Source organism: Branchiostoma floridae, chromosome 7 (genome assembly GCF_000003815.2).
Source record: "Branchiostoma floridae strain S238N-H82 chromosome 7, Bfl_VNyyK, whole genome shotgun sequence".
NCBI classification, from domain to species: Eukaryota; Metazoa; Chordata; class Leptocardii; order Amphioxiformes; family Branchiostomatidae; genus Branchiostoma; species Branchiostoma floridae.
This window is the reverse complement of record NC_049985.1, coordinates 6,415,655-6,437,895: the sequence shown is the minus strand read 5'-3', so window position 1 is coordinate 6,437,895 and position 22,241 is coordinate 6,415,655. Positions and strand designations below refer to the sequence as shown.

General features: G+C 41.4%; 1 protein-coding gene across 2 annotated transcripts; it reads left to right on the top strand.

The window, feature by feature from the left end:
- The first annotated feature begins 292 nt into the window (after nucleotides 1-292).
- LOC118419757 (sodium- and chloride-dependent glycine transporter 1-like) lies at nucleotides 293-17,913 on the top strand. 2 transcript variants are annotated; one of them, XM_035826332.1, is made up of 15 exons: nucleotides 293-561; nucleotides 2,039-2,171; nucleotides 6,511-6,664; nucleotides 7,071-7,202; nucleotides 7,621-7,849; nucleotides 8,290-8,422; nucleotides 9,171-9,305; nucleotides 9,818-9,921; nucleotides 10,219-10,343; nucleotides 10,776-10,888; nucleotides 11,812-11,943; nucleotides 13,215-13,314; nucleotides 14,119-14,219; nucleotides 15,211-15,378; nucleotides 16,717-17,913. In XM_035826332.1, exons 1-15 carry the CDS (start codon nucleotides 476-478, stop codon nucleotides 17,002-17,004), a joined length of 2,133 nt encoding a protein of 710 aa, XP_035682225.1. In that variant the 5' UTR covers nucleotides 293-475; the 3' UTR covers nucleotides 17,005-17,913. The 2 variants fall into 2 exon arrangements, with proteins under 2 accessions (XP_035682225.1, XP_035682226.1); XM_035826333.1 differs by lacking the exons at nucleotides 293-561; nucleotides 2,039-2,171 and adding an exon at nucleotides 3,834-4,007.
- Nucleotides 17,914-22,241: the final 4,328 nt, after the last annotated feature.

Below are 22,241 nucleotides of genomic sequence, written 5' to 3'. Positions count from 1 at the left end.
AACTGTTAAAATCTATAGAGAATTGAGCGTATTTTGCGAACATTGGCAGATCTCTAAATGATCTAAAATCGTGCAGTGATTGACAAGACACTGACCGTAGTGCTTATTAACGGAAATGCCAATCAGAGCTTGTTGACTCGTCGGGTGAGATATTTTTCTGACGAGTGCCGCCGTTTGTTTTTGTTATGCCTCCCCTGATGAGTCCCCTATCAAATGTTGCTGTATTAATTATCTCCAAGCAGATGTTACGGTAGCATAAGATAGTATCAAAAGCTGGTAAAGGAGTGTAGCCGGCAATAAGAGTAGGGATTAAAGAAATGCTGTCGGGCAAGAATGTCAATTAAGTTTGATCGCTCGACTGATGGATTCAAAATGGCGGTGTTCTGTCAACATTTGACCTGTTAATCGGAAGTAGACGCACGTGGCGTGACCACCCAGTATACCCGATATACAAACTACCTTTTTACGTTAAAACATGTTCATGTGCACTGTGGCGTCGATTGGCCAAGTGGTCAGTCGGCAGCGGAAATCGAGAGGTCATCGGTCCGAGTTCCTGGCTGGGTAAGGCATTTACACTGATTTCTTTACTACACATAAGTGTAAAAGTGGGTATCTAACTTCGGTTGGGAAGTTAAATGGCGGTGGAAGGAGAGGGATAGGCTCCACGTGCCACTGTGCATAACAACCCAACACCATATGGCCTCAAGATTAAATCCTGATCAGCTATATGAACTGAACAAACATGTGAAGTTAAATGGGGAGGTGGGCGTAAACCGAACCGTGCCGCTTAAAGACTTTCTGTAAGTACCACAGATACCTTGGTACTGATAAAAAAGCGATTAGATTTGTCCTTACCTTGTTCTTGTCATCTCCGTCTGTTACAAGGCATCCTTCCTCCTTAGATATGTTGCTGTAAGAAGTCATTGCTGCTATAAGAAGTGACTGAGAGGAATACTGGTTAAGCAACTTGTAACACTGGTCAGATCTCCGAATGACTCATAATTGTTCAGTCACATTCTACCGCACAATGTGAAAGGATTATACAGGTACATACCTTGCCTCCAGGAATTTTGCCTTGCCTCACCTGTAAATAAACGACAGCTGTTCGTCAACCTACCGTTAAATAAAATACAATGTACAGCGTTTCGTCAATAGAAGAGTGTCTTATTAGTTAAATGGCTTCAATGTCCTTTCTTTCTCTCACTAGGAGGTATTCATACTTAGTGTTAACTCTCTAAGGCGTATCTAATGTTTTTTTATTTCAAAGTCTAAGATCTTAAAGATAAGAAAATGACCCCTCTACAAGGCTTCAGGCTAGCTATCGTAGAATATTAAATGTCATTTTCAGCCCACTTGTGCTAGTACACCACATCAGGTGACAAAAATTATTTGCAATAAAAAAATTGCACACAACACAAACCTAAGTTTACACCAAAATTACTAAGTCTTATATTTTGTGATATATGAAAGGAGGCAATATCCGTTTCCTGATGGTAAATGTTGGCTCTTAACGTTACATAGGGACACTAAATCCGTGTGTGCGTTTGTGTTTGGCACACTTTTGACAAGCCTACAGGTTCAGGGGCGCCACTAGACCGTCAGGGAAAGTGGTGTTCTATTGCAGTGTACGGCATACTTGCACATTTTCTTGCTTCTTTGTACGATTTACAATATGGTCACAAACGTTTTATTTTTAGCGGACGAAAACTAATGCGCGGGTGGATGTCATCCATGTAATCAAACCAGTGTGACCTTACATGGCATCTCGTTGTGCCCATGGCGATGGAAAGTTTTTGGCAAGAAGTGAGTTTTTTTTCTATCCAGTGCACTCTGTATGATGTATAATTTCAAATAAAATGCCACCTGGCTAGTACGTAAATGTCCGATTTCACCATTCAACTACAGCACTAGTCCATGTTTTTTCTTAGCTGGAAATGAGGGAACATTTCCTTGACAAAGAGATCATAATCTCTGCAATCATTTGACGGGTAGTGACGCATCCCGTCACAATGCGCTAATTATAGCTTTTCATTTTCAGGTGGTTGTCTGACAAGTTTATCCGCCCATTCGTACAGTGTGTTTGTGTGAACATGGCCTCCTATACATCGATTTCGAAGAAAGATCCGGGACTACTTATGACTGAACTTGGAGACAACACTCACAGAGACAAGGTAAGGTGTTACAGGGCTATCATGACGATAGCGTGGGCCCATGGGTGTATAGAACACTGTAAGTGTTACCATAGGCCATAAGACTAAAATTTGCTTTATATCTGTTTGGTCACCACGTGGGCGCCATGCACCCCTCCCCCTATGTAATGTAGTCTTTACATTTGTTTCTTTAGAAGCCGAACTTTTGTGTTAGACTAGATTTGTGATACTTTTATATGTATATATTTTGACTTGTTGTGACCTGTACTTAGCTCGGTTGGGCAAAACTGTACAATAAAGGTCTTCATTCATTCATTTAACTTTTTTTTATAACCGGTAAACCCGCCTGATATAGGGAAACACACTGTGGTTGTCCTGAAGAGTGACATCTGCATATCTGGACAGATTTATTTGATTAAGTACTGATTTTGTAGTTTCGACTGCGACTTAACACAAATACACTGGAACCCACAGAACTAGTACTAGTGAAGTCACTTCTATAACTACCGAATTGGTTTTACATTTACAGTTACAATCAAGGCTACCATAGCACATATTTTCCTACTAGTATTTTCTTGTCATGTGGACCATCCCTGGGGGAGATTTTTTTTCGAAATCAGGCGAAGGTGAGGCGCGCGGATGTCATCCATGAAATTGTCTTGCTGTGGCCTTTATCAATCTTAGCACAGATAACTACGAGATCAAATTCATATATGATATGATAAATCGTAATCAATGAAAAATTAGTTTCCCGCATCTTTTCAATTATCCTTTTTCACTCTTCAAAATTCTACTGTATGTCCCTGATATTCTCCAAATAAAGGTTTCGGAAAGGGGTATAGCTTGACGAAAATCGCGCTCCTAGCGGCCGGCCTAACACTTTCATTAACCCCATCTAGCGAGAGATTGTGTATACACAGGCAGGGCGTGCCAGCGAATTTTTTACGGTTGCCTCGAAAGGATAATATCATTGATATACCATAGAATTGTAGGGACAGGAAATTATCATCTGAAAAGGTAGAAGGACGCGTTTTTCATTGATAAATGTTTTATCATGCCTTTAGAAGAGCCAGCCGCAAGGATTCCCGACCACTTACTACTATCCCCCGACTAAAACCTCTGCTTGGATGATATACTGTAAATGCAGTTAAGTTCGCGGGGATTTAATTTCGCGGCAGTGGGAAGAAGGAATTTTCGCTGTGGTTCTAAGTTCGCGGTAACACCATACACGGCAGTCTTATACCATAATAGAAAAATGTTCGCGGTGGTTTTAAGTTCGCGAAAACCACGAAAACCACGAACATTAATCTACCGCGAACATTTCTGCATTTACAGTATCCCTGAATCATGTTTATATATCAAAGGGTGTGAGGTGCTTCGGTACATCTTTGCTTCTTGTAACAGCTCAGTACAGTAAATTCATCTATTTTACGAGAACTTCGTTTCGCTGTAGGAGAAAAAACGATGTTTTCGCTATGTTTTGAATTCGCGGTCTTTCGTAAGGTATCAATACAATAGAAACGCAAATTCACAGTGTCATCATATGTCGCGGTGGAGAGGTTGCCGCGAAAACCACCGAAATAAAGCTACCGTGAACATTTCAATATATACAGTAGTAAGGTATAACACTATCATTAAGGTGTCCTCGAAAGGGTGAGAGAATAGTGCTGTGTGCAAAAGCTGTCAAACCTGTTATGCAAATGAGAGGTGCAGGTGGCGTTGTTTTGTTAGTAGTAGTCCCTGAACACGCTAGGACACAAAATGGCCGAGAACCCGGCCTTCGTTGGTGACGACGCAGCGAAAGGCACCAAGGCTGACGTCGGTACCATAAGAGGCACGTTTAACAAGGATCCCAAGGTAGGACACCTCATGACTTTTGTTCGTCATAAACGTGTACCATTTAGTGAGACATGAGGGCCTTAAAGCTGTCAGCACACAGCAGGAAATAAAGTAGTCCGCCCATCTTGTCTGAATGCGCGCTCAAAACGACATTTTGGCGTGATTTTTAGGGATCAGTCGATGTTTTCAAGTACCCATTTCTCGTCCAAAGAATACGTTCGATTCTCTGACGATTTTAAGACTCCTCTACGTTCTGGTGATCAGCAAAGTCCACCGCCAGTGTCACGCCTCCTAAGTGCAGACAGACAGACAGGTAACAAATGAAACTTAAGGCCTCAGAAGATGCTCTATATATAAGCTCAATAAGACTGTAGTTACTATAACTGGAATGATGCAGTGCAAAGAACACAAAGAAGGGAGACGATTCGATTGCACTTTCCAGCTTCAACGTATGGGATTGATCGTCAGTAACGAGTATAGGGCGGCTTTCCAATGATGTACTTTGCTTAGAGACAGGTCACATGCATGTGTCGATTGCAAATTCTTTTTTTTTTGGATAGTCGTGCTTATGTTCTTCAAAATTCAGCGGTAGTGGTAGCAAAGAAAAGCTGTATTATACCCTTGTTTGTGGTTGGTTCTGTCGCAGCATGTTTTTCGTGAATTCCGTTGCATAAAAAAACGCGCGACGACCCAAGAAGAAAGTGACTGCGTTTTACGTGTGTCCGTGGCCTCTCGACTGCGTTTTACGTGTGTCCGTGGCCTCTCGACTTTGAGAACAGGAGTTCCTCGGTGCGCCTAAGTCATTTAGAAACAAACCTCACTGTTAGCCAGTATACTCTTATGAAACTATGTATACCATAAAGTTATAGCCTAAGGGACCACACCACTCACACCAGGTGATCGTTAACACAAAAGGTGTCCTAGTACTGTCCGTAGCAATGCATCAAAACATAATGCAAGCGAACGATTGATTGATTGATTTGTACCAGTACACTACTAGCTGTAAGGGTTTCGTTTTGTGTAGGTATTTCTTGTCCTTTAGTCTTCATAGTGCTTTTACTATACAAAAGATTCAGCCAACAAGGAACATCACTTGGTGTGCATTTTCCCCATGAGGTGGAAAAAAAGGAGTTGATTTTCCCATTGTCATGATTGCACAATTTGTACAAGACTTACGTAAGAATGATTGGTTCGTGCCCTCGCATATAAGTGAAGGGTCATAGAAAGGCCACTTCATCGCCGGAGGACATGACAAAACCTTCAAACATGTCTCTGCACATTTATCACTGTGAAAAAGCACGACCGGCATCCTAAGTGCTGTGGCATAGTGGTCCACAGTTACGGGACACGGGGAATGATTGATTGAAGTCGTTTATTGCACATTTTTTCAACTCCGGGCTAAGTACAGGTCACTACAAGACTTGCTGAAAAGATTCAGTATTCATTAAAAGATACAAAATGGAACTATTATTGGATAGATTCAACTTCTCCTCACTTTTCTGTTATAGTGGAGATAAAAGAACGTAGATATGTTTGACGATCGATGGTCTGTCTAGTAATATTAGGAATATGAATTTTTCTACAGCACTTAGGTGTATGAAATAAGGAAATAGGTTTTGTTATCACCTTATACAGTTCATTTCTCTCTACCGTACACAATCTACGCTCTGCTACAAAATGACATTTAGATTCTATTTGAAATACAATATTTGCATAGCCATTGTACCAGAGGATGAACACCTTTGCATCAGAAGTCTATCTAAGCATGGATGGCTCGGCATCGGAAGACGGCGCCCACCCCTTTCCTTTCGACGCATCTGACCTCCCCAACTTCTTTACTGAATGTTTACATCTGGGTGGAGTGAGGAGCGTTTGACAAATACCTGTTTTCAGAAGACAACCCAGACTGTAGAAAGATACATCGATTCTATGTGGTCTTCTGTGTCCTGTTTTCTCACATAATTTGTCCCAAAGCAGATTTCAAAAGGCTTGATTTCATTACGGTTTCGGATCGTCTCTCAAGTCGGCGGTCCCACGTTAACTCATGTTTGGTGATCTCCAGACATTAGCTTCAAGCGTAAAAATCAACACATCTATCGGGAAGACAAGGGATGACCTATTTTGCTTGGCTGAAAACAGGAGCCGCAGCGGAGCCCACTGTTTGAACTTCTTATTCTGTTAAAACAGCTACGCTTATTTGTTTGCTTCTTGTACGTCTTAAGGTCTCATTCGTTATGTGTCCTGATGAATTTTTTTACACACAGTGCATCAGGACATTTTTAATGATATGTAGTTATAGTAGTAATAGTAATCGCAGCAGAAGTAATTGTAGTAAATGTGTAATAGTAGTGCAACGACACTCTATGCAAATACACCATGGCCAGGTCCAGTAAAGACACTTCTGTAAAGCAAAACATGTCTACACAGGAACAGTGAAGTAAGGGACCTTCATCATTGACCCTGCACAGACGCAGTTTAAACCGCTATTAATCGTATTTCCATAACCTTATTTGTGATTCAGGAGATTGAAGCTGAGCAACAACCGGGCGATGATGAAGCCCCCACCAGGGACCAATGGGATGCCAAGATCGAGTTTCTCTTGTCCATGATTGGCTACTGTGTGGGACTGGGCAACGTATGGAGGTTTCCGTACCTGTGCTATCGCAACGGTGGTGGTGAGTATCAGATGAGATGTATCAAATCTATTAGTAGTAAAAGTAATATATTTCAATTTGAACGTCGTATGTTCATCCGCTCTTTGCTATTATATTACTTTCACTGGCCATGCTTCTCTGATAGCCACCTTTCCTTGATTTTCCAAGTCTGCTTGGAGATGACTTCTGAATAGCAAGTACAACTCAAAGATTTTGTTTCCGGTGACGCTAATTTTGTATGGACAGTACAACCTGCGTAAGACCGGACTGTAGGTTTCATCCGCACATACCGGGAAGTACGCTTAATCTTTTAGATATGTGTAGTGCGTTCTTTTACGTGCTCGATGTATGGCTCTTCTTAAACGCGGAAACCCTAGTTAAAGATTCTAAGTCAACAGTAACTATAAGATCACCTTGTTGTTCACAGGTGCCTTCCTGATCCCTTACGTCATCATGCTGGTGTTTGCCGGGATCCCCATGTTCTTCATCGAGCTGACCCTAGGACAGTACGCCGGGCTGGGCTCCCTGCCTGTGTGGAACTGCATCCCCATACTGAAAGGTGGTTTACCTGTACCTAACACACACTGTATGCACGCGTAAGTAGTATAACCGACACCACAATCGAAGACATGTACATGTACACTGGCATGTAGTAGCCCGAATGATAAGATGTTGCTTGTTTTTGACCTTCAAATCGCCACGGACTGTAACGTTGTGGACGTCGACATATTGGTTTCTTCTTTACGCTTCGGTAACTCTAAATAACTACTTTTGGGTACACGACTAAGAGAAGATTACCAGAAGAATACTTGAAATACACCAAAATTCTGTGCACATTTGAGCTATGATCCATTAGATTGCAAATAGAGGCACAAACATGACAGCCTGCACCTGCCTGTTTCGCTAATATGGCAATGTATATATGTACTGCCTGGTGAGTCATACAAAACTATTTGGTCTCTCTTACGATCTTCCAGGAATTGGTTGGGCGATGTGCATCATATCGGCTTGGACCTGTATCTACTACAACATGATCATCGCCTGGGCCCTGTACTACCTGTTCGCTTCCTTCACCAGCGTGCTGCCGTGGCATCACTGCGGACACTGGTGGAACTCCGATGCCTGCGTGGAGAGCTGGGGCGTCGCCAACAAGACAGCGAACAGCACGAACTTCACACGAGTCAGCCCCAGCGAGGAGTACTGGCAGTAAGTAGTATAATGTTGTGGATCGGACACACCTAATGTACGTACTACTATGTGATACAAGATAAATGTCTTTACAAACATTTCATGGCTTTGGGGGTCCTTCAGGCAATTCTGTCTTTGATGAATGATGTTTTCCGCGGAGTAACCTATATTACGTTGTTTTTTTAAAACAGGCCTGGGTATTTTGGCTATCAAGTCGACGGACGGTGTTTTCAAATTGCAATACTTTTACTATATTTGACTTTGAAACCACCGCTCATCGACTCGATACATTGTACCCCTAAATACCTTTTTCTATAAACTGCGGACTTTGATATAGGTTACGTCGTAGTTAAAGGTGAACTAGCGTTAAAATAGTAAATCAAGTCTATACGTGCAAATATGTTTCTCTATGATGAACAAATTACTACAATATAATGCTTTTAATGTTTGTATTCCAGCGTACGTGTCCAGCAGATCTCCAGTGACATCGGCGAGACCGGTAAGATGAACTGGGAGCTGTCGCTGTGTCTGCTGCTGGCCTGGATTTTCGTCTTCCTCTGTCTCTTCAAAGGAGTGAAGTCCACGGGAAAGGTACCGTAATCATATCACAAGAATGCTAAAATATATAAATGTACCAAATTTAGGATCAATGGGTAGAGAACAACAAATACCAACTTAACAACAAACCGAGAAACTATCACTCTGTCTGGTGGAAGGATCTGAAGTCTACGGGAAAGGTAATGTAATCACAAGGAGGCAAAATAATTTACGAAATGTAAGATCGGTGGGAAAAGCAACCATGGCGACATAGGACACTGACCTAACACATCAAGATACTTTCACCAGTTCTCAAAACAAACTGGTTTCATGCGAGCGCTATACACTGTACACGCATTGTATGTCCGACAAAATAGGAATTGTAATCTGGACGCTGATTGGATTGTGCCAAATAAGGCAAGCTCATTGATATCTACAATGCCTCAAAGTCGAAAGAGAGAGAGAGAGAGAGAGAGAGAGACAGTCAGACAGACAGACAGAGACTGAGAGAGAGACAGAGGAAGAGACAGACAGACAGACAGAGAGCACTGGCAAGTAACGTTAACAACAGTAGCAATTAGGATATATGACAACACACAGACAGACACGCACGCATACGCACTGAGAGAGACAGAGACAGAGACTGAGAGAGAGACAGAGGGCGAGAGAGACAGACAGACAGAGAGCACTGGCAAGTAACGTAAACAACAACAACTGCAACTTATTTTCAGCCTGTCCTGGCCATGTCTGTATCTTTTTACAAATTCAAAGATGAAATAACCCTTGACGTTGGTGCTTCCAGGTAGTGTACATCACGGCCACCTTCCCGTACATCATCCTGGTCATCCTGCTGGTGCGTGGCGCGACGCTTCCGGGGGCGCTGGACGGGATCCTCTTCTACATCACACCGGACTTAAACAAGCTGCGGGAGTCGCAGGTACTTAGAGAACGACACAAATGCCTTCAGTGGCGAATTGGGGAGAAATCGTGGCTGATGGCAAGTCAGACGTTAATTAAGATATTGTCAGCATTGTGACTAAAATATCTAGTTTAATGTTTGAGGACATTCTTTATGTATTGCCAGAGGCCACAGATTTTGACATATTACCCACAATGCATCACAATACACATGCGCATTTCATAACGTGAACTATCTCATAACAAGAGCTACCTACCACCAAAATCGTGACCATAGCTTGTTCAGAACACTAGATACTAAAACTGGAAGTTTCCCTGCAGTGTCTTGGGAAGCCGCTAGGGTGTCTAAAATCTTATCATTTGCAGTTTTTGTCACACCCTACTAACACACTTGATTTGAAACCAATCCATATCCAATTGTTCTTGTTCACCAACACACAAAAGCTACCTAAAATATGACAATCACGGAGGTAATTATTTTCAGTCTAAATGCACCGAGAAGACCACTGAAAGTCCAAACTGTTACTGCAGGTCTGGTATGACGCGGCCTCGCAGATCTTCTACTCCATCGGCATTGCTTTCGGAGGCGTCCTGACCATGTCCAGCTACAACAAGTTCAACAACAACTGTCAGAGGTAGGCCAACCAATCACAACGAATGGGAGAAGTGGGATGTTTTTGTCACATTGATTTTTATCACCTTTTTGGGCATGGACCTCTGACCACTCCCACTCTGAGTCTGACTTCACAATATTTACGCTTTCTGTTGATCAAAATTATATATTCCAGTTCTTTTATTTCATTTTGACGTTCTGCATGAAGAATCACGAATATCGTATCACTAATTTAGATATTACCACCGCCCCCCCGCAAAAAACAACAACTGAGTAGCCGCTGGTGCTCTAAACCATGTGAACATTGTATCCCTCGCAGGGACGCCGTTTTCGTCCCCCTGATGAACTGTGGTACCAGCGTGTTTGCAGGGTTTGCTGTTTTCTCCTTTCTCGGCTTCATGGCACACGAGCTGAACGTGGATGTTAAAGACGTGGTGGCTACTGGTAGGGAATCATGAATCATAATCAGCTTATAAATGAGATTTGTTATATAACTAAATTAACCTGCAACGTCATATAGATTTTACAGTTTTAGTCAATAAGGAGATCACAATTCTAAGTGCGGACGCGGAGTGATATGTCAACGGTGACGGTAAATAGTAATTAGATGTCTCGACCACTGCACCGATTTCAATAAAAATGTCCAGGCGTGTTGTTGACGTTTAAGGGACCTTAACCCTCTGAGTTTTATTCCACAATGCGTTTCGTTGCACATGCGTACTTAAAATGGTGAACCTCCTTATACCCTCAAAATACACAACAATTCGAAAAGGTAGATTTACATGGTGGTAAATGAGAGGTAAGTATTGAATAAGATAGTATATAGCATACAAGGCTTACTGTAATAACTATAATTGTTTTCCTTATTGTCTGCAGGGCCTGGACTGGTGTTTATAGCCTACCCGGAGGCCCTGACACTGCTGCCCGCCTCGCCGTTTTGGGCCATCTGCCTGTTCTTCATGCTCTTCATGCTGGGCCTGGACAGTATGGTACGATATGTCTCGATAGCATGTGTACTAGTGTAGGCATAGGTTGTATTGTAGTGCTGTTACAAAACGACAGGGGGCATTGGTGAGCAAGGGTCGACTGTAAAGTTGCCAGTTAGAGGGTCATTCGATGTACTTAAAATCAGAGTCCAAAATAGACATTTTTAGTCAAAACTGCCCCAAATAACCTTTTTTTACAAATTATGTTGGTCATGACAAATCAATTTGCACAACACGCTAAGGAGACATATTTGTTGTATGATTCGACCAAATTTTAGCATTGTAGCTTGAATTATAGTACCTAACAAGCTTTGCTAAGAAACATGCATTTTGAATTGGCTCCACCCTTGAAAATGTTCATTACATACTCAGGATTCATCATACCAAGTTTCATGCTTTTATCCTATTTTGAGCGATTCTAGCTATAGTTTGCACCAATCGCCTAGACTGTAGTAAGTGTGAGGGCGTGAACCACTTTGGTTTCCAACTGACTGTCCGTAAATGCGTATATACGACAGTGTGTATACGACAGGATTTTTGTCAATCTAGGCAACCTAAGTAATATTAGCCCAAGTCAGGGTTGTAGAACTTCAATTATCAAAGTCAAATTTGGGGCACTTTTCTACGTAATAAGATGAAGCAACTCTATTCCATTCCATACCAACATATAAGGAACATGAAGGATGCCATGAAGCGTACTTTTTTGCGGGTACATCATTTAGGGTATCCTAGCGCAGCGTGTTTGTACGTCATTCTTAACCGATCAAAGTATGAAATAGTGTTGTAAATGTGGTAATGTATAGTGCAGTAGATATCAATTTTATACAGATTGCCTTAGCCAGATTATTTGCACTTTTAGCGCTCTAATATTGCTTATGTTGAATTTACATTAACTCATTATCATGGTTGATGTCTGTTGTAATCAGTTCGTGACCCTGGAGACGATCATCACCGCGCTGGTTGATGAGTTCCCGACGGCGTTAGCCCGCAGGAAGACCTGGCTGCTGCTGGGGTTCTGTGTCGCCATGTACCTACTGGGGCTCACGCAATGCACACAGGTTAGTACATGCAGGAACAGGGGAGTGTTGTTAATTAAGACGCATTTTTACAGGACTGAGACTGTTCGGCAATCAGTGAGCGACTGGGACTCACACAATGCATCTGCAGCAACAGGGGAGTGCTACTAATCATAATACACTTTTACAACACTAGTACTGAGACTGTCCGGCAATCAGTGAGCGACCAAAAATCATTGAGATCATCACAAATCATGCAATGATTGGTAAAACATTGGGATCATTGAAAGACCATTGGAAGGCGATGGAGATTATTGAAAAATTGATGTTCGACAAGTCGAAAAATCATTAAGGGACGATTGGCAGATATTCGTGATCATAGAAAGACATAGAATACCATAAGAAGGCCATAGAGATCGTTGAAAGACATTAAAGATAAAGGAATGATCTATCATATCATGAGATTAACATGTGGAGACATTCGATTTCACTAAAATTTCTTCATCGGAGTTAAACTTTAATTTCCAAAACAAATAAATTGCGCTTCCGGAAAGGTTTATCGTTGGTGTAAGATAGAGGACCTTGCCCTCGATCGGTAGCACTGTTGATTACTGCAATGTATATCACTTGATGGTGATGGCCTTGCACTCGTGCTAATTGTGAAATAGCGCTTCGTCAGTCGACTGTAATATCATAACACCATTTGTTTCCACTAATGGTCTTCGCTCGAACGAGAGCGAGATCATTTCATCATTGACATTCAGACACAGGTCTCATGTGTCCCGTGATTACACGACAAGAAGCAATAGATCGGCTCATTGGATTTCACCCGACTGGTAAATAAAGAATCACTGATAGTCCTTCCATGGTCCTATGATTTCGCCCTGATGGCACAACAGTTGGTCAATTATAAGACCATGTGTTATTGTTATTGTTATTGGGGTGGGTCGACAGTAAGGAGCTGAATCACGAGGAGTTTACAATGGCCGGGGCTAAATCAAAAGGGTCTGGAGCGAGCTGGCATGCGCCGCTATTAAATTAATGTGACCTCAATGCGACAGCAATTGCCCCATGTGCGGCCATATAGGACCGTAGGTTTTGAACCACTCACACCGGGAAAGGACCCATACTCTTTTCGATAGGTATGATGGGTTCCTAAACGTGCTCGGTGTGTGGCGCTCCTCAAACACTAGACCTCCATTTAACGTCCTATCCGAGGCACTGCCCTAACCGAAGCTAGAGTTAGGTGCACATGTTATGAGCCTGCAACAGATGGGTGTAGATATTGTAACCTGTAAGTGTTCTGACTGCAGGCTGGAATCTACTGGGTCACCCTGATGGACTGGTACGCTGCAGGGTTCTGTCTCATCGTGACTGCTTTCTTCATGGCCATTGGAATATGCTGGATCTATGGTAACGTATCCACACACTGATGTACATTTCATACGTGATACTCATGCGCCTTCGTTGAAGCTACTTGATATACGTACTTAAGAATGTAATTAGCAAGCCAACCTAAGCTAAGTCTGTCTTGTCAGCGATACAAAGACGTGGCCAGTTGTTAGTACTGGATTTGCGCCAGGGAACATTTCTCAAAGTGTCTATACCTTAAAGGATCAAAGTGCATAGCCTTTGTTCTTAAGTGCCTTTATTTCGGGCTCTTAGCCAGAAGGAGTACCTTAGTATGCAAACGTGATTTCCATCTGTCTGGTGTTATTGAATCGTTGATTTTTTTCATTGGAATGGCGGCTTCGGAAAAGTTCCAGACAATATGTGTACATTAAATAAATACATGATCATGAGTTCCCAGAAAAGCATATTATTGTTCATGATTTCTGAGCATCTGCCGCTGACATTCATCATCTAAGATGAAATTTATTCTAGACTTTCTTTGATCCAAGGCCTGTTCAGTAATAAACACAGCAAAGACATGGTCATGTGTTCCAGGAAAAACGGAAATGCCAAAGTTTGCACAGTCGTTGGTACTGACATCCAACATCTAAGATCAAATCTGTTTAAGACTTTCTTTAATCCAGGTCCTGTTCAGTAATCGAGGCAGCAAAAACATAGTCATGTATTCCAGGAAACTACAAATGTCAAAGACTGACCGGTGCTTGGCGCTGACATTTACGATGTAGAATTACATTTGATTAGGACTTTCTTTTTATTCTTTGAACCGCAGTCTTTTTGATGACGTTGGCGTGTCCTTTCTTCCAGGAATCAAGCGCTTTAGTTCCAACATCAAAGACATGATCGGCCATGAACCCAGCATGTACTTCAAGGTTTGCTGGATGTTCGTGTCTCCGGCGCTGATGTTGGTGAGTTAGACCCTGTAGATCTTAGGCCTTAGATGTTATTTAATTAAAATCACTATTGTGTTTTTGCTAATATAGTGATATTAGATATAGTGATAGCATAGCTGCAGATGTATTGTTTATTCAATTGTAATACTACATGTAATAGTACTTAGTCTTTAGGATCCCATCATGGGATTTGCTGCATTTAGCCCACATTGGCAGGAACATGCAAATAAAGATCGTTGCTAATGGTCCTGAAAAACTTAGTAGATAGTAGGTATGGATTCTCTTATCTAAGGGAGGAACCAGCAAAATTGTTAAAACAATTCAAAAACTAAAATGTATCTAGTAGTATTTTAACATTGTATGTAAATGTTGAAAATGGCTCTACAACATTTTCATAATCCAGATAGCAACTTTTATGTCCCTTGTTAGTGGTCGACCCCACCCTCTAAAAGACCAAGGTCGGCAGGTTTTTGCTAGGGTCAGTCGGGTAACCGAAAAGAATAACTTCCATGCATTTTTTCCTACGCTTTGTTAAGGAACTGATATTCATGTGTCTCATTAAGATTGTATAAAGGTTCACAAGACCTCTTATGTATACCTACATTTAGTTGAATAACCTGAAGTTGAATAACCTTGAGTTAAAGGAAGCCCGGAGTAAGAAATCTATATACCGATTGGAGGTCTTTCAAGTTTATATGTTTCAATAACAGGATAGATACATTGGGTTATTCTCTTTTTGATTTGAATCCTTTGAAGTAACGCCTTGGGCACACGTGCATAGTGTCGAGTGTATATGCCTTACTATACAGCAACAAAATGAAGAAAATATGAAAGCGTATACTGATATAAGCACACTGAAAATCCCTTGCTGTATTGCGTTAAATGTTTCCAGTGATTGGTTAACGATAGTGTAATTAATACAATCCAATTTGCAAATCCAGTATCATTATAATGTATGTTCTTTGTTATTTTTCAAATCCATTTTCGCGTCTTTTTTTTTCTGCAGTTTATCTTTATATTCAGCCTGGTGACCTACTCCCCAGTAGAGTACAACGGCAAACCGTACCCGGGGTGGGGTGTCAGCCTAGGTCTGCTCATGGCCTTCTCATCCATCATCGCCATACCGCTGTTCGCCATCTTCGCCTTGTACAAGCAGGAGGGAAGCTTCCTCCAGGTACAGAGAAAATATATACGTATAACTCAGTGTGGTGGTTTAGAGTGTATTCACTCACTCCCCATGCCAATGAAGCAGACGGGTGCTGATCGCCATGCGCAGTCATGTGTATATGTCCCTATTCATATGACAATGAATTTTACCTGAAGCATGAACTGTTTTGTGTTTACAATCTATTAGTCCATGGGCCAGAGGGGTTTTTGGTATCACCGAGAGGGACAAATGCTATCATGGATTTTTTTTATTAGCAGGAACCAAAGTTTGTTTTAACTATGATAACCGGTTGCCATGCATATATAGGCAGTTTTGTAAGTATTCATCTGGTATTCTTTCTGGTTCGAGTAGATATTTTTGAAGATCTTTGAATGTCCAAAATGCTTGATCTACGATTTGCTGAAATGCAAATAGAGACACCAAAATGGCGGCAGTCACAGCAATGACATCACACGAAAAGAGTTCATCACAATCCAAAATGCATGTTTCCAAAATAGGGACTTGAAAGCTGCAAGCTTCTTTTGATCTTGTGTTCTTTTGTCTTTTTGCTTTGGGAGAGACCAAACGAGAACAAGAAATTATGAACATGTAGAATCGCTTATTGTTTGACAAGAAATACTTTGATCTCGCTACATTAGTCCTTAAATCTGACGATTCCAATTGATTTATAATTCAAGTAGCGTTGCCACTGTAGCATCAATGCTATATTTTCTGTACCACATTTAGTCTATTATAAAAACATTGCAGTGCCAAAATTTATCATACACTTTCTGTATCATCCATCAAGCATTCATTACTGATTTCATGACATTTGCCCACAACTTGCCAAATGCTTAGTTTTGCTCTTATCTATGGAAGGTGTTATACATATAGTATGGAATTAGATATGATTATAGTCTGCGTTGGTTTGTATTTACGTTAGGCACTGATTGGGAACAGATCTGTATGGATATAGGTGGCTACTTGATATGAATTGAGCTCTGTAATACTTTAGATAGTCAACAAAAAGACTTGAACTTGCGCCAGTAGGATTGAAGGAGTGACCTTCCACCACTTTAGCTGAGTGCTATATGTTGTTTTTGTCGTTAATAATTCCACCAGGTTGGATAATCACTGGATAACGTGGTTCTTTATTCTGTTACCTTCCTGAAGACAATTCCACACTGCAGCTAGGTGTCGCTGCTAATAATGCTGTCCTAAACCTTAAGTATTGCCATGTATACAATGATAATTGTTGACATGTATACCAAAATTTATATTGCTCAGCTAGCAGCAATGAATTGCTGATACGGTCCCAAACGTAATAGAAACTGTGACCGAGTGTTTTTGTTGTTGTTGTTTCAGAGGCTTCGAGCTGCATGCCGACCAACTGCTTCGTGGGGTCCCTCAAAATCCGCTCCACGACCGGAAGAGGAAGTGACGTACAGCTACAAGAGCGACAGCCCCTACCCCCTGTACGATCCCAGAAGCCTCGAGTACGACATGAAGCACAACAATGGCGTCCCTGGGTTGGCCAATGGCACCAAGTTTCCGCTGTATGATCCAAGGAGTTTGGAGGAGGAAAGATCCTCTAAGGAAGCAATCGCAAATGGGGGTGATGATATCAGCGATAATGTTTTCACATCAGTGTGAAAAGTTTGTTTTTGTCCCTGTCCATTTTTCACAAAATCAGTCAAAGTGTGAAACGAATGTGACTCAGTCACTTCGAATATCTTACGTCAGTTATTGATTGTATTTTATACTTGCTTATCATGATGATAATTTACTATCCCAGTGAGATAAATACGAATGGAAGTTATTTGCAGTTGTTTGCAAAGAAAACTATAAAGTTTTAACGCAGGTGTAACCCGCTGGTGTGCTGTATTTCTTTAACGCTACTACTTCTATATGGGGCCACTCTGGCTTGATTCATTTGATTACAGTATATGGATGACCTGCACGAGCGCATCCAATTTCGTAAATCTTACAAGGAAGATGCAACATGCCGTACATTGCAGTTGCAATGATTCCTGTCTTGTACTTATTTGTCTTGAATTCAACCTTCGCACTCTTATGTTTTTCACATGCCTGCATCAATATTGCAGTGCCCGGTGAATTTGATCCGTACAATTAAATCAGAGTGGCATATGCTCGTGTAATATTACACTCTAAATAAACTTGGGTAAGCTCTCTAAATGCTTTGTCAATTACTAGTGTTGAGGTATGCTCCAGGTTTTATACTGGTCATGTGTAATCGGTATTTTTTAGCGATAACTGGCATAACGTACAACTGATCACCATTTATTTTGTAACCTAGCTACCCTTACTGTATCTTCATGGAAATATTCAAGTCATAAGCGTAAAGCGTTAAGGATAATGTAGCTCATAAACATTGATTTCTCACAATCTATATGGGTTGTCATTTTTTTCTTCGTCTTATATTTCCTCACGCTGTTTTCCATATACCTCCTACATGATGTGTAACGAATATGGTGTAACTTCCAACTCAATGAATTAGGTTTGCTCGAGTCCTTAAAGCCACAAACTATCTGCTATATCTGACCCACTGCTCAATCCGTGTCAATCTGCATAAAGTGGGTGACGTCATAGAAGGATGGATTCATTCCTTGATAAAGGTATAGTCAAAACATGCTTTGTGTTGGAAAGTCCAATTTTTTTCAGTTTGAAATTGTAGGTTGATGATATTTCTTCATGATTAACTCCACTAATCAGATGATATTTCAACCTACGTTATTGCTATAGACATCAATAAAAGACTGTACAAATTACCAGTCTCGTATGAGTAGCTCATAGACTGAACTGTAACAGTTACATTGTACACCCGTCTGCAGTACAAGCGTTTCTTGGAATAGCCCATGGGTAAGATATATCTACTGGCTGGACTGTAATGTCATCGTTGACTTATCCTCGAGGAAGCGTGACCAACACTTATTACCTTGCTTGAAGGGAGGATCAACAAGGTTACATACTATACAATGTCATTATCCTAGGATGTTACGTAAAGCCTTGCCCTCAGCCTCTGCGTTGGACCAAGGAGCTTTTATATCCTTGCTTGGACAGGTAGTCGCTGCTAAACCCGGCTGGGGTTTTCACTTTTGAGGGCGTAGCTGTCAGCCAATCAGAGAAACGCCCAAATGTTTTCTTTCGGTAAAGCCGATTGTCTGATTGGCTGCTTGCGTAGTGGCCACGCCCAGAAAAATTAAAGTCTCAGTCCGGTTTAGCAGAGCCTCCACGGCCCAAGATATACTTAACATACCGCGAGGCTATATGCATAGGAGAATATACCATCATAAAGAAGGACTCATCAAACATTGCAGCTCATTCCTGTCTTAACATCACATAGAACATCTAGCGGCATCGAACATAACAATGTCAGGGGCTGACCATGCACCTCTAACTTGAGAAAAATATTCCTATCCCAAAAACACCAGCAGGAGCTCTATCATAACACCACGAGCTCTATTTCTTAATTAAGATTAACCCAAAAAGAGCTCAGGACTCTCTGTCTCTTTGGAAACCAGACACCACAGCCCCCAACACCATGACAACAGACAGGACAGTGCTTAGACTGGCAATAATTGGTCCACGATAGCACACTTACATAACTCAACAGGATTATGATTTTCCAAGTTCTCCTGACTGAGAGGTGTTGGCCGTCGGATTTCTAGGAACCTCACCAGTGGACTGACTAATGGAAGCTCTAGATCTGATCATGTAGTCAGACTAATATTGAGAGAGCTGCTGCCGTCTTACTGCAACCCATTTGATGGTCTCTAAACATGGAGACGCTTCATCGGCCTTGCCCCCTGTGACGGGATTTTGTCAAATCCACCCTGGTTTTCATCGATTGCTGAACGCCTCTACACAGAGGGATCTGATGCCCTAATGCATTAAATTGCGTCTAGAGCACAGCGATGCCGCGTTTACCTCACTAGAACTGACTTCGATCGACTTGAACCCAATTTCCTCCGCTATTTACCACTGTGTACTCGAAGCTTTCTTCTTATCATACAAAATACCCCTTAATTCCCATCTGTCTTTAACATCACCCCGCCCAAGCCACGAGTCTTGAAGTGCCTGTCAATTTTACAATCACACATTTACAACATAAAGTCGCGCCGCTGATTGATGCATTTGGGTGACAAAAGTGGAGTAATTGGGCAATTAGGCAGCGGAATAATTGGGTTTGAGTTTCATCCTGAAAGCCACGGGATGGCTTCTGAATCGATTATGCACCACAGACCGTTGGCAGGTAAAGCACGGGAGTTAGGAAAGATGTGATGACTTAGCTTTCATAATGTCAGCAGAGTTTCACCACTGTCAATAAGGTATTCTGTACACTCTTTTATCTTCACGTGAGCTGTTGGACATCAATAAGACATTTTTGTCATAAATAAAGATTGTTCTTAACAACGTCTTTGGGCATCTATCTGATGACCAATCGTTCTGAAAAGGCACTGTAAAGCTGTAAAAAGTACTTAAACGCAGGCAAAGGCAATAATTATGTGTACGTGTAGGCTTTGCTGAGTTACGACAAGGAGTATTGAAATTTTGAGGTCACCTAAGTTAAGCATACTTAGTGCCACAATGCTCTTCTCAAACATCGCTCTTCACAAACGTTAACATCAAACATTCATTCAAAATGATCTCGTGAACTTGAGACTACTTTAATCTATGCGGTTGCACCATCCATCATGCCCTCATCTCAGTATACGATCTTCTCTTAAAGTCGTAACCCACATTTTAGGTATTTCGCTCCAGTGTACTAGATTATTCGTAAGAGTTATCTGGTAGATTCGGTTTTTTCCTGCAAATATTGTCCCAGATTTAGGCGATCACTAAAGTTAATTATATGTATCTGATGTCATCATTGTCATCTTGTCTGTCATCCCGAATAAAAATTAACTTTTACTCGTCCTGAGCCATTTTTGGCTGCAGTAATTGTTCCAGTCATCACGCCTGCATCAATGTCAATGACAACCATATTAAACTGTAGGCACTATGTCACTATGAATCTGATGTTATTATTATCACATTATCAACTGTTGTTAGGAAGGAAAATCAACTTTTCATTGGTCTTGTACCATTTCTGGCTGCAGCTGCTGTAGTTAGTACATCTTGGCACCAATATCAATGGCAATCGTATTGAGCTGTAGACTGTTTATGTCTCACTCTGTCTATATACTTGCTTTACGAAATCACTCAGGAATTAAACTGAACCTAATCTTGTTTCTTGTTCTACCATAAAGGCAGTGATATAGCCTTTGGAAGACCGTAGTGGCAGGGTCTTGCTATCCACTGTGTCAAAATTGGAAGGCGAAGCCATTTTTTACCTTCCTAGCAGAATTAGGCTGCCAGGTACCCATCTTTACCCATTGTGGAAAGTTGTGTAAAATGTGTGTGTGTGTGTGGGGGGGGGGGGGCATCTTGCCATGAGTGCAGGAATCGGACTTGTAATTCTTCATCTCGGGTACGCTACCCCAGCCATTATCGAACAACCGCCTGGCTGCAATATCTCTAGTCATTAGTAATACGCTTCTATCGATGTCTATGCCAATCCTACGTCTACAAAACTTTTGACTCATCAACAGTACTAGTACTTACTTTACAAATCCCTGTATTTCATACCTGATTATCTACACAGATCACTTGAAATCACAATCGATAACAATCCCACTTGGTCTAACAGTGTACGTCAATCACCGTGTCTCAAGGCTTTGTGGTGTTTTGGATGCATAGTGATGCTAACGTTAGGAAATTGTGGTAAGTGTGGTAATTCTACAAGTGATGAATAATTGTAGACATAGACAGACGAAAATGAAGATGATGATTGTCTAAAATTAGGCGATCATACCTATTATGGAAATTACTCTCCTATTCTTGTTTTTAGAATCCTCAAGGAGTAAGTTGATGAAGACCTCACCTCAGATAATCATAAAGATAATAATGATGCGGCATCACCAGAATCAAGGGTCCTGGGTTCCTAGCATGCTAAGATGTTGGGACGTTCAGAAAAGCAATCTGCATCCATCTTTATTGACAAATCAAAAGTACAGTGACAACGGGACCCGGGTGGGCTGGTTGCAGGAACATAAAAATAGAGTGTGTCGATAAATATGCTCTTGAACAATTTTGGTGCACTTTTGTGCGTTGTTTTGTGTGTTACTTTCATACTTTTCGTTCCCCAAAACTGACCGGCCAGGCCCAGGATTGGAAATGAGACTCTAGCATTACAAGGAATGGCAATTTCTATTTATGACAAGGTACTTGTTTACTATAACACTAGGAATAACTAAGGCATTCTGCAGATCCGGGGCCGATCTCTGCTTGGGGAGTAGCTAATTAGCCCCTGCCAACAAGAGCTCGTATTACATCTATACATGCCACCACCATAGGCAACAATTGATATAATTGGGCGGTGTCACACTACTTCCAAGATGGGGGTGTCAGTTTATAATCCTGCAGTACCTAAAAATGCCGCTAAGGTGCCCGAATTCACCATGCATCATCAAAACCCCAATAAGTACCAACATGCATAAATTGAAGCAAACCCTTCAAAACAATTTTCATTTATAGGTGGAAATCCAAGCACAAACAATAACAGTACACTCGCTGGAGGAGTTAATGAGGAATATTTCTCCTTTAACCTTTCTCTCCTGTACTTTGTCTCGTTCAATGTTCCAGAGCTAGAGGTCAATGAACTTGAAAGAGAAAGCTTCTGAGGGCGTTCCTGTTGTTTTGATTGATGTGTCAATGGTTGATGATCTTAAAAAGATAAATTTAGTGTTGTTTTGATTAATGTGCTTGAGGTGAATCACCTCAGAGGATGAAGCCTTTAGATCTCTTGATATCACGATCAAAGAAGAAGC

What these genes read in the sequence shown, in the direction of transcription:
- LOC118419757 (XM_035826332.1), top strand. Translation starts at nt 476, where the DNA reads ATGTTCATGTGCACTGTGGCGTCGATTGGCCAAGTGGTCAGTCGGCAG. An exon ending in TGCTGGGCCTGGACAGTATG is followed by an intron (nt 10,889 to 11,811) that starts GTACGATATGTC and finishes TGTTGTAATCAG; the next exon opens with TTCGTGACCCTGGAGACGAT. An exon ending in GGCTCACGCAATGCACACAG is followed by an intron (nt 11,944 to 13,214) that starts GTTAGTACATGC and finishes TTCTGACTGCAG; the next exon opens with GCTGGAATCTACTGGGTCAC.